General features: G+C 39.1%; 1 protein-coding gene across 2 annotated transcripts in view; it reads left to right on the top strand.

The window, feature by feature from the left end:
- cltca (clathrin, heavy chain a (Hc)) overlaps window positions 1–16167 on the top strand; it is a 48144-nt gene extending 31977 nt beyond the window's left edge. For both annotated transcript variants that reach the window (XM_042499164.1, XM_042499163.1), the window contains 16 exons: window positions 1379–1504; window positions 1599–1741; window positions 2281–2515; window positions 3121–3243; window positions 3325–3470; window positions 3945–4128; window positions 4212–4404; window positions 6238–6395; window positions 6482–6754; window positions 7126–7443; window positions 8063–8194; window positions 9358–9468; window positions 9621–9791; window positions 9881–10102; window positions 13839–13914; window positions 14892–16167. In XM_042499164.1, coding sequence (XP_042355098.1) covers window positions 1379–1504; window positions 1599–1741; window positions 2281–2515; window positions 3121–3243; window positions 3325–3470; window positions 3945–4128; window positions 4212–4404; window positions 6238–6395; window positions 6482–6754; window positions 7126–7443; window positions 8063–8194; window positions 9358–9468; window positions 9621–9791; window positions 9881–10102; window positions 13839–13914; window positions 14892–15025 — 2745 coding nt within the window. In that variant the 3' untranslated portion in view covers window positions 15026–16167. The remainder of the gene's footprint in view (window positions 1–1378; window positions 1505–1598; window positions 1742–2280; window positions 2516–3120; window positions 3244–3324; window positions 3471–3944; window positions 4129–4211; window positions 4405–6237; window positions 6396–6481; window positions 6755–7125; window positions 7444–8062; window positions 8195–9357; window positions 9469–9620; window positions 9792–9880; window positions 10103–13838; window positions 13915–14891) is intronic.
- Window positions 16168–18091: the final 1924 nt, after the last annotated feature.

Raw genomic sequence — 18091 nt, 5'->3', positions numbered from 1 at the left:
TTCACCCCTACCCCTGAACTTTAGGCACAGGATTTAAACTGGGATTTGTATGGAGGTGTGTATGCTTATACACCACAGTCCATACACCCATACTACATAGCTGTATGTAGTCATTCATGGGGTGTGTTGTGTGTAGTTGCAGTTAATGGCTAACAACTGAGGGTCCTGTATTTCCGATTTGAAGAATTGAAGGTGTCTGTGTGCGTAGTTTCCTGTATTAGAAGCCTTTAGTCAGTGCAGCATGTTCTTGGATGACATCAACAAGGTTTACAATCCCAGTTTGTTAATCCTGTGTGAGTGTGGATGGCGGCAGTGCGGTACAGAGGACTAGTGGTCAGTGCTGTCAAGTGTTGACCCAACAACTGTCAGCTAATAATTAAGTAAGCTTCTTAAGAGTATTTTGAGGTCTTGTTCCGTGACTCTACTGTGAAACGCACTAATTTTTCAATGTGATGAACCATTTGTTGTAGTGACAAACCTTTTTCTTTTCCCCCATTAAGTTGTTTCAAATGTGTATTTTTTTAAGTACTTAAAGGGCAACTTTGATATGTTTCAACCTGGACACTATTTTCTCATGTTTTGTGCCCAAATGACGAAAGAAAACAATTTTTGAAACAAGTTCAGTAATGAAAAACAGACCCGAAATTGCTATCGCCAAACCCACCAAACTACATTTAAATAAACTAATTATACAGAGCAAGCATATTTTTTAACATCAAACTGGGTGAACAAGGATTTTATTTCAAACAAACCAGAGTTGGCAATTGTTGGAACAGTGAAAAGATAAACCAGGATGGCTTTAGTGAGTTTTATTTTGTTTCTGTCGAGTTTTACGATGATAACATTACTGTTTATTAAATGGAGTTTGGTGGGTTTGGAGATGGTGATTTTGAAGCTGTTTCTGGTGAAAAAAAAAACCAAATTAAAAACAAAAAATCAAAGTTAAATCTTTAATTTAAAGGTCCATCTCTGTATAATCCATTCAGTAATGCTATAATAGTGATATAACGCACAGTAACAATCTTATGGTGTATAAATGATGACATTGCAGCATCATCTTTCAAAACTGGACCAATTTTTTAAAAATATATCATTTCCATTAGTCACTTAGACACAAAAACATGGGGAAATAAGGTTCAGGTTGACAAATGGCAAACTTACCCTTTAAAGGAGGTTGACGTAGCTGGAAAATGACATTTTAAGTTTCATTTTCAGTGACTGAGAGTAAATTAAGTATCATGTAAATATGTTGTCAGTTCAGTGGTAAAAGATCAACCCTGTTGCACCGAGGTTGGTTGATGTTTTGTGGCTTGTAAATTGCTGTTTTGTTTGTTGTGTCCTCTCACTGACCTTATTCTGCACTGTGTGTGACGTACAGGAAGCCAAACTCACTGACCAGCTGCCACTCATCATCGTCTGTGACCGCTTTGACTTTGTCCACGACCTGGTCCTCTACCTGTACCGCAACAACCTGCAGAAGTACATCGAGATCTATGTGCAGAAGGTACTGAAGGAGCATTCAAATGCATCATGATTATACTGTGTACTTGTATTGCAGAGATAGGATCATGAGGTTTATTGTTAAATGTGTGTCGTAGGTGAATCCAAGCCGTCTGCCTGTCGTGGTCGGTGGTCTCTTAGACGTGGACTGCTCAGAGGATGTCATCAAGAGCCTGATCCTGGTCGTCAGGGGACAGTTCTCCACTGATGAACTGGTCGCTGAGGTGGAAAAGAGGAACAGGTGCTGCACTATTCCACCTACATGTCTGTCTTTGAACAACTAAAAAGTTTTGACCTCAATTCAGAAAGGTTAACCATCAGGAGAGAAATGTTTTTGCGTTTATTTAAAAAAAGACTATATTCCTACTAAGCTGTTTACATGTCTAATGTAAATGAATATAATATAACATGTTGTCTATTATTTCAAAATATTTAAGTAGAGCAGCCGGAGCCGCTTGTCATTTTGCTTCTTTGCATCAAAAGAAGGATTATTTTCAAAGTTTCCGACCATTTGCAGATTTGTTGGACTTTGTCTTCCTTCCTTTACCCTCTTAAAAATGTTGGTGCTGCATTATTTGTGCATATCAAGAAACCTGTTGATATCCAAGTTATTTTATAAAGTTTAAAAGCAGGTGTTTCTCCTTCGGACCAGAAAGATGGGATGTACAACATTTTCTCATTTTCTTCAATAAGAATATTGTACAAAAAAAAAGGAGAATACAGGTGCACATGTAACCATGTTGTGCCAGCCGGTGCCTGACATCCGTTTTTGTCTTGCAGACTGAAGCTGCTGCTGCCCTGGCTGGAGTCTCGTATCCACGAAGGCTGTGAGGAGCCCGCCACCCACAATGCTTTGGCAAAGATCTACATTGACAGCAACAACAACCCTGAACGCTTCCTGAGGGAGAACCCGTATTACGACAGCCGCGTGGTGGGAAAGTACTGCGAGAAGAGAGACCCCCACCTCGCCTGTGTGGCCTACGAGAGAGGACAGTGTGACCAGGAGCTCATCAATGTGAGGATGAATTTTGATAAATGTCTCTGTTTCAGTTCACTTTCCATTTTGATGTAAAAAAAATCCATAATTTATTATGATGCTTCAGATGTGCAATAGGGTTTTAAGGTGCAATAATTCTTTATATTACTGTCTTAACTGCAATATTTGGTGCGATATTTCAACCACAGCAATCCTCTGTGCAATTATTCAGATGTGCAATGTTCTTCTTGAATGCAGGGTATATTTATCATGTGACACATACTGTTTGTATTCTTATTGTTATTCTTACTTATATATATCTCTGTTGCTCATTGTAGCATTGCACGCATGAGTATATTTTCATACTTTGAACTTCATACTAGTTTTATACATTGCATTGTAGAATAAGGCATGGTTTTATATTTTACACACTTCACACACTCAGCATGTTATTCATATTACAATTTAAATATTCATGTACTACTGCTAATTGTCTAATACTGCATTTTGAAATTGTACTATTACTGCATTTCTTTTTGTGTGATATTTTTATATACTTGTGCTGGTACTTATTTCTGCTACAATTCTCTATGCTGGTATCAGAGCGAGCAAGCTAGTTATAATTTGTGTTTTTTTCCCATCAGGTGTGCAATGAGAACTCCCTGTTCAAGAGCTTGTCTCGCTACCTGGTGCGCCGTAAAGACCCTGACCTGTGGGCCAGCGTGCTGCTGGAGAGCAACCCCTTCAGACGACCACTCATCGACCAGGTAAAGCACGCACAAAACGAGTCTTATTTCAATTCATTCAGCTGCCTGCTGCCTCGCTTAGCCTCTGCTCGTTGCCCTCAGGTGGTGCAGACAGCGCTGTCAGAAACCCAGGACCCCGAGGAGGTATCGGTCACAGTCAAGGCCTTCATGACTGCAGATTTGCCCAACGAGCTCATTGAGCTGCTTGAGAAGATTGTGTTGGACAACTCTGTCTTCAGTGAACACAGGTGTGTAGCTGAAACATATTGGATTTTTTTTTGCTATTTCAGGATATTACAAAAACAAAGTTTATGCCAAAGTAATGAAAACATAAGTACCAAAGGCACGGGGGATGCAATTCTTTCGTTCTGACAGGGCCGGATTTTGCATTAACCAAATATTTTCCATTATTGAGTGAATTTAACATCATAAAAGGATAATAACAGTAAGGGATAAATCTGAAAGCCGTCTGTCGTTTTGACAGATTAGAATACTGAAGGTGATTTATTGTAACCTTTATGTAAAGGAGTGTGTGTTTAATTACATGAGATTTATATTTGTGTCTTTGTTTTTCATTGTGGTATTTAATTGGGTGTTGAGAATTGTGAAATTTCACTGGTATTAGTATTGAGTGTTAGATTTCTGGTGTCATGACCAAGTGGAGTCCTTTCATAATCAAAAATAAGTCATACTGAGGGTTACACGTCTTCTCTGTCCCACAGAAACCTGCAGAACCTGCTGATCTTAACTGCAATCAAAGCTGACCGTACCCGTGTGATGGAGTACATCAGCAGGCTAGACAACTACGACGCTCCCGACATCGCTAACATTGCCATCAGCAACGAGCTCTTTGAGGAAGCCTTTGCCATTTTCAAGAAGTTTGACGTCAACACCTCTGCTGTGCAGGTCAGTCATTGATTCTGAAACAACGAGACTAATGCCGTATTGACTGAACAAGTGTTGAGAGTCCATGTTTTTTTGTAACCTAGGTGCTGATCGAACATATTGGCAACTTGGACCGTGCCTATGAGTTTGCAGAACGCTGCAACGAGCCGGCTGTGTGGAGCCAGCTGGCGAAGGCTCAGCTACAGAAGGACTTGGTTAAAGAAGCCATCGACTCCTACATCAAGGCCGATGATCCCTCCGCGTACATGGAGGTGGTGCAGGCTGCCGATAAGAGTGGTAAGGAGAATTTTTGAGCCCAAGTGAGAAAAAGTGGCACAGAAAATTAGACTTGGTTAAGATTTTATTAAAGGGACAGTTCACTGCAACATATTTTTCCTCTTACCTTTAGTGCTGTTTATCAGTCTACATTTGGTGCGAGTTGAGTGTAGAGATGTCTGCCTTCTCTCCAACATAATGGAACTTAATGGCAGCAAAAAAAAAAGCGGCCAGTTTTTTTTTTTTTTTTTAAATAACCCTGCAGCAATGTCTCTTTGCATAAATCATGGCCCTGTTACTCAAGATAATCCACATAATTTGTTGTGAACTGTTTTACGAAGGAATTGTTGTACGAAACTTTTTACACCCACAGTTTCACCGTGCAGAAGGAGTGCATGCGTCCTTCTGCACGGTGATTCGGTTCGTGGATGTAGTTTGACAGAAAGAAAATAGTTCCTACATGAAACTGCTCACAACAAGGTCTGGATTATCTTGAGTAACCGGGTCATGATTTCTACAACACTATGCCATCTACACCATCTACAGCACCGTAAGCCAAGTGCCATTTAGTTAAATTATTTGGAAGGGGCAGACATCTCTGCAGTGTCATATCTCCAACACTTGGCATCTCGCACCAAAACAATCTAGACTGATAAACAGCGCTACAGGTCAGAGGAACAATAGTGTTTCTTTTATTTTGAGTTAAACTTTCCCTGTAAATTCATAAGAGAAGAGGGAGAGAAAAGCGCCTAACTTTTTGTGAGCAGATCAATCACTATCAACAGATCAGGGTTTCAGAGAAAGCTGCTGGTGTTTTGCCAGCGTCACTTCGATTGAAGGCGATCAATGTGAATCACTTCTGCTGTGTTGTGGAGTTTGCTGTTTGACTTTTATACTGCAGGGTGTTTGCTGATAGCTGCAGCTGATGCAGCAATGCTTTATTGAAAGTGCACACTATCAGCATAAAATACACTTAAGTTAATGTCCCACATCTACTGAAAATAAAAAGGTTAATGTGGAAACACAACAAGTGTTTAACCCTTTGAACTCTGCAATAGAAAAGATCTGCCAGTACTTACATGGGTATTTTTGCAATGTCATTTCTTGGAGTATCTTCAAAAACGTCATATTCCTAAATGCTCTACAACCTAAACTAACAGCTCATGTAAGTCAATAAACGGTAATAATTGATGAAAATATTTAAATTGTGTCAAAAATATAAAATCAAATTTTTAAAAATCTGACCTGTTATAAACAAAATTATTGCAAAACATATTAATCCAAAATATTTCTAAATGTCGAAACATGACCAAATATTTTTAAATAACATTCCGTAAGTTACTTGGACTAGGTACATTATTTCGTTTTTGAGATGTTTTAATAATTTCATCATTTACTCCATTTATCCCTCTGTCATGCATTTTCACGTGGTGCAAAACCACAATCACGTAATGACGTCAATCCAACCGAACAGTGTGATTACATGGAAGACAGAAGCTTTAAGTTTTTGCTGTAAAAAGAAAGAAAGTTCTTGTTATTTCGGTTTTTATTGGAGATCAATATATACAGAATTCTCAAAAAAAAAAATGCTGCCCGCATTATGGAGAAATGCAGGCAGCACAGCATGCTGTTACCACATTTGCACTGCATGTACGGTGATGTAACGTCATGGCGTGATAATGCGAAAAAACAGAAACTTGAGTTCTGATGCAAAAATAATGTACACTCTAGCTATTAACATTTTAATTTTTTAGATTGATTTAAACAGGATCATGAAAATGACGATTTCCTACAGCCATCATGAGGAAATACCAGGGGTTTTTAAGGGTTAATATTACTGTCCATGTGTTTCAGGTAACTGGGAGGACTTGGTCAAATTCCTTCAGATGGCTCGTAAGAAGGCCCGCGAGTCCTACGTGGAGACGGAGCTCATCTTTGCTTTGGCCAAAACCAACCGCCTGGCTGAGCTGGAAGAGTTCATCAATGGCCCCAACAACGCTCACATCCAGCAGGTGAGCGTCGTTCTCACGCAGCCCGCTGTCAATAAGCAGTCGAGACAAGAAGTAAACCCTTTGTTTTTATTGTATCCGTTCTTTAGGTCGGTGACCGCTGCTACGACGAGAAAATGTATGACGCCGCCAAGCTGCTCTACAACAACGTCTCCAACTTTGGTCGTCTGGCTTCAACTCTGGTGCACCTCGGGGAGTACCAGGCCGCTGTGGACGGCGCCCGTAAGGCCAACAGCACCCGCACCTGGAAGGAGGTGTGCTTTGCCTGCGTGGACGGAAAGGAGTTCAGACTTGCCCAGATGTGCGGTCTCCACATCGTGGTGCACGCCGACGAGCTGGAGGAGCTCATCAACTACTACCAAGTAAGAATTTTATGTCATTTATTTATGGGGGTTTTTATGTTTAAAGCTTCTGATGAGATTTTTGAATTAAGCTTTGAAAGTCTGTCGTCATATTAAGGTGCCATCGCCCTAAATAAAAAAAGGTCCTCTATTTGGAAAGAGTTTCATAGGATTCATTGAGTTTTGTTTTTGTCTTTTTTATGAAATCAACTTTCTTTAATCAGTAAATGTGATGCTGCCAGATTGCTGTTAGACTACCTAGTTATCCATTTTTGAGGACAGTAAAATCTAATTTTAAAGGCTAAATGCCAACAAATATGGACTGAAGCGGAATATTTCTTCAGATAAAATGTGAATTTTGGAAAACACTACATTTATCTCTTCTCTCTCAGGACCGCGGTTACTTCGAGGAGCTGATCACCATGCTGGAGGCCGCCCTGGGCCTGGAGCGCGCTCACATGGGGATGTTCACGGAGTTGGCCATCCTTTACTCCAAGTTCAAGCCCCAGAAGATGAGGGAGCATCTGGAGCTCTTCTGGTCCAGAGTGAACATCCCCAAGGTCCTGAGAGCAGCGGAGCAGGCTCACCTGTGGGCCGAGCTCGTCTTCCTGTACGACAAATACGAGGAGTTCGACAACGCCATCATCACCATGATGAACCACCCGACAGACGCCTGGAAGGAGGGACAGTTCAAAGACATAATCACCAAGGTACAGTTTGATTATTTGGCTTTTTGAAGAAAATATGCCCTCCGAACCTGCAGCCATGTTCTCTTCAAAAATCACCAAAAATGTTTAAGAAAAAACAACAAAATATTGTTCTTTTAATTGCAAAAAAAAATATAGAAAGGACTCCCAAAATGTTTCTTTCAAAATCGCCCAAAAAATATTAAAGGGAAAAAAAATCTTTTTAAAGAAAACATGCCCCCCAAACCCACAGGTCTCAAGTTGCATGTTTTCTTTAAAAAATTGGCAGTAAAAATGATACAAAATCCAGTGATTTAAAGTTGTATGTCCCTCCCCTAAGCTGAAAAAAAAAAAAAAAACAGTGCTGAAAAAATGATTTTAAATGCCTCCCTCTTTTTGCAACACCCCTTCCCCTCTCATAAATGGTAGTCCCTAAGTTATGTTTAAATATCCAATAATAAAGCTAAAATAATACATATTTTAAAAAACTTAACGTATATAGTAATAGAAAAGTGACTATTGATGGTTGTTTCTGAAAATGCATCGTCATAAAAATTTGCCTGAAAGTCTTTGAAATTATTGTTAAAAACATGTATGATCTAAATTTCCCGTGTTTCTAATCGTCTCCCTCTGCACCGTGCAGGTGGCCAACGTGGAGCTGTACTACAAAGCCACGCAGTTCTACCTGGAGTTCAAGCCCTTGTTACTGAATGATTTGCTCATAGTGCTTTCCCCCAGACTGGACCACTCTCGCGCTGTCAACTTCTTCACCAAGGTAACACTTTAATCTCTCATTATCATGGAGAATGTGTGCGATAGACATTTCCGCTTTTGTTTTCTATCTATCTTTATGTGTGTTTTTAATTTGCGCATTTAAAACCTGTTTAAAACCTGCAAGACAAACATCTTCTAGTTTCCTTAAAGAACTCAACATAACAATGGTGAGTAATTAATATGCAAACAGTCATTCGGGCGTGTATATTCCTTTCAGCATTATTCATCACTGAAGAAACTTTAAAAAATTGCAGCAGACTAAAACATCAGATGTGTGTGGTACAGAGACGATAACATTCCTCAAATTAATACATGACACAAACATAAATACCATATTCCCATCATCTTTAACGCAGTTTTCTACTGTTTCAGATGATGTTATTGATCTAACACCTCACTGTGTCCTCTGTATTGGTTTATTGCACTGTTTCCCAACTTGTGGGTCCAGACCACCACCAGGGGTCGCCAAAGCTTAACTGAAGAGTCACAAGGCCTTTTCAATATAAGAGCTGTAAAAAAAAACTATAAAATGGGCTTTTATATCAGCATTTTCCATCACTGTGAAACTAAAACTATTTTTTTAAGTTTAGATTTAAAGTTTAGATTAATATTCAAGATATGAATTTTTTTTTAAATCTCAAGGGGCGCAGTGAAGACCTGAACCCATACATATATTTACAGAGCCTTCACTCTCTCCCTAAACACTGAATTTCTCAAAAAAAATCTTTCAATCATGAATGACAAATATCAGAAAAATTTTGCAATATTTGCAGGAAATAATCTGCTCAAGCTTCATCCAGATGGCTCATTATAAACAACTTGTTGCTGTTTTTGGGTTAATTGTACAGTTTATAAGTTGTTTTGTACTGTTACTGTAGTGCATTGAATATGTTATTGCATATCTATAAAATATGTTGGGGGTCGTCAGTTTATTAAATGATAGAGAAGGTGTTCCTTATAAAAAAGGATTGGGCTCCTGACAGGAGAATTAGCTCCACCCACTGTTCATCATGATGCACCTCTGAATATTTACATAATAGCTTTGGACAAAAAGGATGCCTCTACATGTCTTTTGCAGAGTTTCTGTAAATGCTGTTATAATTTGTGCTAAATTCAGATGGAAACTTGGTCAGTGAAGTGATGAATGTGTGTGTGTGTTCACAGGTGAAACAGCTGCCCCTGGTCAAACCCTACCTGCGGTCAGTACAGAACCACAACAACAAATCAGTCAACGAAGCACTTAACAACCTCTTCATCACAGAGGAGGACTATCAGGTGAGGCGGCAAATATACTGCTCATACTAGTCATGAAATGTGGTAAAGATTTGAAAATTCACTGGTAAAAATGTGTTGGAACCTTTTTAATCTTTCTGTTACATGAATGTCATTATTCATATCCTTCTGCTTCCCCGTCACACTCGTGTTAGGCACTGAGGACATCAATAGATGCCTACGACAACTTCGACAACATCTCACTGGCCCAGCGCCTGGAGAAGCACGAGCTGATCGAGTTCAGGAGAATCGCTGCCTATCTCTTCAAGGGCAACAACCGCTGGAAACAGAGTGTGGAGCTCTGCAAGAAAGACAAGCTCTACAAGGTGTTTTTTCTTTACTTTCTTTGCGTTTCTGATGCACTGCGGCTTCGAGCTCTCCTGACCCGTGTGCGTGTATCGTGTGTCCCCTGCAGGATGCCATGCAGTACGCGTCAGAGTCCAAGGACATCGAGCTGGCAGAGGAGCTGCTGTCCTGGTTCCTACAGGAGGAGAAGAAGGAGTGTTTCGCCGCCTGCCTGTTCACGTGCTACGACCTGCTGCGGCCCGACGTGGTGCTGGAGACCGCCTGGAGGCACAACATCATGGACTTTTCTATGCCATACTTCATTCAGGTCATGAGGGAGTACCTCAGCAAGGTGGGTCAGCTCTGTTCAGACTGGTTTTCAGTGAACTGAGGATGTTTTGATGTTAGTGCACACTCGCAGCTACATGCAGGCTGCGGAGAATGTCCGCACCATAAACTTGTGCAAATCACAGACCTATATATTTGTGCAGATGTTTGCAAAAATGCTTATAAACAGGCAAAAAACATCTGCTTTGTAACAACAGGTTTATCACTCCTGTGAAAGAATGAAAAAAGTGATTATTTCTGTCATTCACGCTGCAATTTCCACTCTCGACCACAATGTAGTTTGCAGTAAAGGCTGGGCAATATAAAGTTATTATATCGTATCAAGATATGAGACTAAATATCATTAAGATAATGAATATTGTGATATGGAATAAATTTTGGGGGTTTTTTTACCCATTTTAAAGGTGAATTACAGTAAAGTGATGTACTTTTCTCAACATATCAGGCAATTGTTTTAATTCTTACCTTTACTCACTTAGTCATTATTTCTACATTATTAATATTATATTATATTATATTATATTATATATAATACAGTATTAATATTGTCACATCAAACAGAATTTTTCTAAATTAAGAAAAAAAAGCTAAAACTGTTTCCCAGTTTTAGGAAGTGCTTTTGAGGAAATTTTAAGATATTGAGATATATATCGGTTATTGTGTGATATAATTTTAGTGCATATCTCCCAGCTCTAGTTGCAATGGCAGAGTAGTGAAGTCACATTGACTCCGAGTATTTTTATACAAAACGTGCACGGGCAGCAGGTGAACCTGTGGCAGCTCTCAGTGCCCATTTGTAATCTCAGATTGAGACTTAAAAAGTAAGATTTTCCCTTAAAATATATATATATTATGATTCTTTTAAGATAAAATAATCCTTTATTAGTCCCACAGTGGGGAAATTTGCGTTGTTGCAGCAGCAAGGTGTGTACAAGATAAACAGTATAAAAAACAAAACATCAAACTCAGCAGTTATTAGTTACATTACTTGCACACGGAAATAATTGCTTAAGTTTAAGTCCGTCTCTGTGTGTGTGTGTGTGTGTGTGTGTGTGTGTGTGTGTGTGTGTGTGTGTGTGTGTATGAGCAGTGCTTTTGATAGTGTTTTCTTTTTAGCTCTTTTAATTTTGCATAATTAGTATTTTGTTTTGTTTTCTTAATAATTAAGAAAAAAGAAACTGTCAGGTCCAAAATGAACATTTTCTTAACTTCATCATGTCTGATGTTTGGTTACTGCTTCTAACAAGTGTTGTGGTATCGTATCTTTTAATATCTCGGCGGCGATCAACAGTCTTAGTAATTTCCTGTCGGGTCTGAGGGTGAACAGGCAGGTCAGTCTCTCCGGTTAGCAGCTAACGCAGCAGCAGCTGTGTTTTTAATGTTGTGTCCACACCACAGCATGAAAATGTGCGGGAACCACGTTACTTGAATTCATACTGAAAATTTGACGATACTGGTGATTTCCTTGTGGCTTAAATAACAGAGGAAGTTCTCTCTGATCAGGTTGTGTGTTTTACATTTTTTTCAATTTTCTTCTTCTATGCTGCACCTCTTCTCTTCCAGGTTGATGCGATTCAGGAACAGGTGAAAGCTCACGCTCTGTGTTGATCTTAAAGTGTGGAGCTCGGAAGACTTGCAGCCTGGAGTGTGCATGGTCTTAGCGGCACTCTCACTTTGACGCAGTCACTGAGACATCTCACAAGCCGGATTGTTGTTGTTGGCGAGCTTTGTAGATATGTAGTCTGTAACTAAACTCAGAATCTGAGGAAATTAACCTGTAGCTGCCTGCTGCACGAATACAGGATCAGAGATTTTGTATTCACCACATCGGCATTAGCCACATCTTGACATCAGCATTAACCTGCATGCTTAATCAGTTATCATTTTAAAAAAACGGCACATCACATTGGCCTCAGGGTGGGATTGTAATAAATTTGTTGGATGTCCTGAACTCCTGAACACTGTCTAACTTGCAAAACTACATTTATTTGCAACGTCGAGATCTTGATGAAGCTCAGAAACATTTCGAAGAAATTTATTCTTTCAAACAGACAGTGTGTTAAAATTAAACTTTTGGTCATCCCTCTCCCGTGCACCTGTTCCACGAAACAGATGTGCAAAAAATGCTTTCTTCACAAATTTAGCGTGAATTCACGAGGTAAATAATTGATGAACATATATTTATTTCTGAGGTTAAGTACTCCCTTAAAGGTGCATTTCCTCACAGATGTTGACACTGCTCTACATGAAGCTGTTTGCTTTTGAAGAGGTTGTGTTCGGATTATTGCCAGCTGGTGGATTAAAGCATGCATGGAGACGTCACCTGCTGATACACAGCTGCAGGGGGGATGCTTGTGCCTGGCTTCCTGTTGAAAGCCTTGAGCTGTAGTGAGCACCTGGCCTGAGACTCCTCCTTCTCTCCTCCTCCTTCTCCTCCTTCTCCTCCTCCTCCTCCCAAACTGCATCTCAGTGCTGCAGCCTTTCACTCACTGCCGGCGGTACGACACTTAGACCAGGGATACTCAACTTGCTTTGCTTGGGGGCCACATACAAAATAACAGGAACCTGGGGGGCCAGTCGCAGCAGCCCCACACAGGTTTCTGGGGACTTTAGGACATTTCTAGGATTTTAAAAAGCTTATAAGATTAACAATGTTTCTCAGATTTTAGGACATTTCTTGGAATTTAAGACATTTCTAGAATTTAAGGGTTATTTCTCAGATTTCGGGACATTTGTTAGATTTTAGGACGTTTCTAGGTTTTATGGACGTTTCTCAGATTTTAGAAAATTTCTCAGATTGTGGAACGTTTCTCATATTTTAAGACAATTCTAGGATTAAAGGGCATTTCTAAGATTTTAGGACATTTCTAGGATTTTAGGATGTTTTTAGGATTTCAGGACAGTAGGGGCTTCAATAGGACCTCTGTGGGGATGTAGGGGATCCTCCTCAGGCACTTTTTTGGATATACATGCTTTATTTTTATACGCTCTGGCATCTCATGTACACTAAAAGTACAAAAACTAATCCTAGTTTGAATCAATGGTTTGGGGCCACACGGCACCCTATCAGGGGCCGGATTTTGCCCGCGGGTCGTGAGTTGAGTATCACTGCCTTAAAGCATGAGACTGTTTACAGTGAAGCTTCAGCTCGTTGTAAATGTGTGCGGAGAACTTAATTTGCAGAGCGACTGTTTATTTCTGATTCGGGAGAGTGCACTGCTGAATAAGCTCTCACTTTTAGAGAAATAACCTGCATCCAGGTGCTGCTGCTGTGCTGCCAGGAGCTGATATCAACACTTCTCGCATTTGTCTTGCTGCCTGAAGAAGTTTTTTTTCTACTTATTATTTTTTTTATTTGTTGATTTTTATTTTTTTAAGAAGTGGCTGCTTTGTTGTGACTGTCAGGCAGCACAGACAGTAAGAGAGGAGGAAATGAACGTGATTAGTTTAAAGCTGGAGTAGGCAGTTTCATTTTGGCACCTCCTCTTGGCTCTGTTTTCACGCTTTAGATGGGAGACTTTGGCCAATCACAGGTCATTTCAGGGAACAGGGGTTCCTATTGGCTGCTCTACAGATGCAGATGCGTGTGCACGTCACTTGAATGACGGAGAATCCTGCAGAGGAAGCTGCTATTTCGGAACAGCAAATGTTTTTTTAGGGTTTTTTTTTTAATTTTTAGTATGTTTACACTTTAAAGTGTTGTTACTTACTCTAAATGCTATTGTTTCTTTGCTTTGCAGGTAGATAAACTAGAAACCTCAGAGTCCCTACGGAAAGAGGAGGAGCAGGCAACGGAGACGCAACCCATCGTCTACGGTAACCGTCCTCTCAGGACATCTGAGTCCATTTCATTGTCATCAAAAGCAAAGGCAGCAGTCCACACCAGAAGTTATTAAAGCACTTTAAATTATAGCTGCCCCTGTAACTTTTGGTATTCATGACCAAATTGGCAACAATCAGCAATAATTTTTAGTTTTTATTTATTAATAAAATAAACTGAGCCTGTGTGGGTCGTGGTTTGACCCGTGCGCCTGACGGTTTGCAAGGCATGTTTTCTTTAAAAATCAGCAAAAAGATTAAATTAAAAAAATCCCTCAATTTAAAAAAAAATAATAATGTGATATGCCTCCCCCTTTTTTTCAACCGCTGACTCTCTTAGGTCTGTTTGGGTTGGGTTTTTTTTACTTTTCTTTTTTTGTTGCTTATTTTCAGTTAATTTTCTTGTAACTTTTTGTCAATTTCCTGCTAATTTTTGGTAGACAGATTATCGGGGCCGATCCGGGGCCGATATTTGGCATTTTAATGATTATCTGTATTGGCATTTTCAATAAATGCCAATGAAATTAATTAATTAAAAAGTGCAAAGGAAGTGTCAGCATGAGAGGAACTTTTACTCTGTAGAACCTCGGGAAGCTATTTGTATTTTTTCACTTTTACTTCAAATTTTCACTTAACTTTATAAAAGAAAGTTGCTGTATTGGCTGCATGTCATGTTGATTTATCATTTTTCTAAAGGCATTTAAACAAGGTTTTGTGTTGGAGTTTGTTATATTCTTAAATATATTCTAAATCTTGACAGACAGATTTGCATTTTTATTGTAAATGCGTATCGGTTGCAAATATCAGTTTACCACTAATAATCAGTATCGGCCCCGAAAAACCAATATCTTACTAATTTTCGGGCCGTTTTTTGTTAAGTTGCTCATTGCCTTCTTCCTCTCATTCCTTTGACAGAAATCAAGCCAGTTTGTTCAGGTGTTAATTAACCCTTCCTGTGTGTGTGTCCCCTGCAGGCAATCCCCAGCTGATGCTGACAGCGGGCCCCAGCGTACCTGTGGCCCCGCAGCAGCCTTACGGCTACGGGTACCAGGCGCCTGCAGGATACAGTCAGCCAGCAGCTCAGCCCGGCTTCGGCTACGGCATGTAAAGACCCCTCCCCCTTATCTCCACATGCAGGCTGGAGCAACCATCCATCCATGTCCCACAGTCCTTCACCAGACCATTAGCGTCTCTCTCTGCCCTCGACAGGCAGCGGGGCACAAAACAGACACCCTTTTTTTTTTTTTTTTTTTTTTTTTTTTTTACTTTTCCCCCTTTTTAAACTGTCATGAAGGACTCAGTTTTATTTGTCGTCAAAGAAAAAATCACAAAGATTAATTTTCTCACATTCCGTGTCGACTAGATTAATTTTTTTTCTTTTTGTCTATTTTATTTGAATGGGAAATGGTTTATGTACAATGGGGGGGAGGGGGCGGGCTTGTGGGAAGAGCTAGTTCTCTTCTGGGTTTATAAAGAAAAGGTCTGTTGTGAAGCATCTGATTTGCACTCTGTAGTGAGAAAAAATTAATGTAGAGCCTCTTCCTTTTGATGTGTGTGAGCAGCTTCTTCTGTCCGACTGTAAAATGCATTTAATTATTGTATATTCAGACACACACAATAAAAAAACGCTACTATGTTCCTCTATATTTGAACATGCCGCTACCATGACCACAATCCTGAAACACTACGTCTGGTCCCCCCCCCACACACACACACACTTCAGGGCTGAAGAAAACTCGAGAGTATTTTACAGACGATTCCAGCAAAGCCAATGCAGGTAACAAAATTTTCATTCACATGACGTTTCCGTGTGCTTGTCTAACGTGGGACCATTCCACCTCAGGAGGGACTGCAGACCTGTTTGTGAGCGACTAACACGCCCCCTCTTCTATGCTGCGGTTTGTTTCTGCTGGATGTCATTTTTAGGTGTTCAGGAGAGAGATTTTTTTCAAACTTTGTTCTCCTCGTGTCTCGTCGAGGGTTGCCTTTAACCTTTTTTTCAGCTGACGCGCTCATCCAGCTCAGTATGACAGGACTTGTGGTAATTTTGAAGTTTTTATCAAAGGCTTGCGTGTATACATGAAATCAATCATTAACTCCTTTGAACTTATATTCTTATCTAAATTACCTTAGATTTAAATTGTGCACTTAAGATACTTGATTGTGCATATTCAGGATCATAATGAATGAAACGGCAGTTTTGTTTTCCACTTAAAAAAAAAAAAAAAATAAAGGCTTCTTGTTTGTCAACAACGGTCTGATTGTGTCTTACATGTGCTGTCGTGTGCAGGAGGAGAAGACGGTCACGGTACCGGACACGTTTATCTTCCAGCCAGTGACACTGCTGCACCTCCAGGCTTCTGTCTTACACATATAAAGATAATTTCACGCCGTCAAAACCGTTAAATGAGTCGTCGCAGCCGCCCCGTGCATGTTTCTATGATTTGTCAGACGTTTCTCGGATCGGAGCAAATTGGCTTGATTTCTTTAGAAAACATGGAAAAAAGGCATGTCCCAAAAATTGGCAAGAAATCTGCAAAAAGTTGCAAGAATATTGCCTGAAACGTTCAAATAAACACCGAAACATGGGGGGGGGGGCTAAAAAAAAGTGCAAAAATAAAATAAATAACTTTTTTTCTGTTGTCTTATTTTAAATATATATTTGGAATAATTTTTAAAAATAGTTCTCTTGATATTTGTGCCAAGTCAATTGGATATTTTTCCGATGAAAATCTTTCTCCCTCATTTTTTTTAAGCTGCGTTTTTTTATGTCACCTTTTAATATTTTTCTTGCAAATTTCAAGACATTTCATCCCAAGTTGCTGATTGCTGTTTTTCCTACGTATTTGATATAAATCACATTTCAAATGTTACGATACAGAAACTACTCAACTCAAGTCTCAGATCTGAGACCTTTCTATGCACTTCACGTGTTGGTCTTTTTAAACCCTTTTCCAGGATCTCCGCCTGACAGGTGCGGCGCATCAAGATGCTGATTAAAACACAGGTGACAGGTGTGTCTTGGGATGGTCGCAGTCAAAGGACACTCTAAAATGTGCAGTTTCATCTTGAAAAAATACATTTATTTAACCGAACTTTAAGAACGTTGACCTGATTTGGATCCTCAGTTCACCGTGGAGGCGTTTTCTTCACAAATTCAACGAAACACACGGTGAGTAAATCATAAACATTTGGTCATTTTAGGAAGTGAAGTGTTCTTCTAACACGTTCGTGACCAGAGTTTGAGAAAAACCTTTTGTGTGCACAAAAAAAAAACTCTTGATAAAACTTTCAGTTAGTGAAACCTTTGAACTCTGATTTCTTTGAAAAACCTCAGAAAAAAAGGCAATGATGAAATTCAAAAGATAATTCCACAAACTGCAAGAAATTAGTCAATTTTGAAAATTCTATTCTTTGTATCTTATTAATATGTGAAAAAATAATAAAATTGTTTAAGAAAAAATTATATTCAAAATGCTGGGTGAAAATGTCGAGGGGGAAAATCTATATTATAATTATGATAATTACATATTCAAAATTAATGTTACAAAATTATTTTTTAGGTATTTTTCCCTGGTCATTTCTTTTCCTCTCTTTTGTTATTTTTTAAATTGTTTATTTTTAGATAATTTGTGCTTTTACTACTGTTTTTTTTTTTTTTTTTTTTTTTTTTTACTGTCAGCACTTAATCTCCTTGATGTTTGTTTTTTTTCTTCACTGGAAAAAAACTGAGGAAAAATGTCAAGGGTTAAAAAAGAGAAACTGGGGGGAAACTACATGTATAATTACATATTTGTTTATGTTTTCATTTCTTCTTCAGGTTTCAGAGAGTTCCCTCAAACCTGTGAAATAACCACGGCAAAAGCAAGAGTAATGTTTAAATATTTGTTCAGCGTATTTCAGAACTGATTTTTCAAGACCGGGCAAAATATTTCAGATTTTATGACAAAATCTGAAAGCCATCCACTCCAAGTACAATATGGATGTGACATTAATGTAAATTGTTCATTTTTGCATAATTATACATACATACATTTTTTTCTAGAAAATTGTCCTATTATTTAAGAATTTTCTCTTTTTTTAAACTAATTTTTAAGTCATGTTCTTGCCTCCCTCTTGTAATTATCAGAATTCGCAGGACATCTCTTTCCAGGTTGCTCACTGACTTTCAGCC

Source organism: Plectropomus leopardus, chromosome 13 (genome assembly GCF_008729295.1).
Source record: "Plectropomus leopardus isolate mb chromosome 13, YSFRI_Pleo_2.0, whole genome shotgun sequence".
Taxonomy (NCBI): Eukaryota; Metazoa; Chordata; class Actinopteri; order Perciformes; family Serranidae; genus Plectropomus; species Plectropomus leopardus.
Note: the sequence above shows the minus strand (reverse complement) of the source record. Positions and strands in the feature narration are given on the sequence as shown.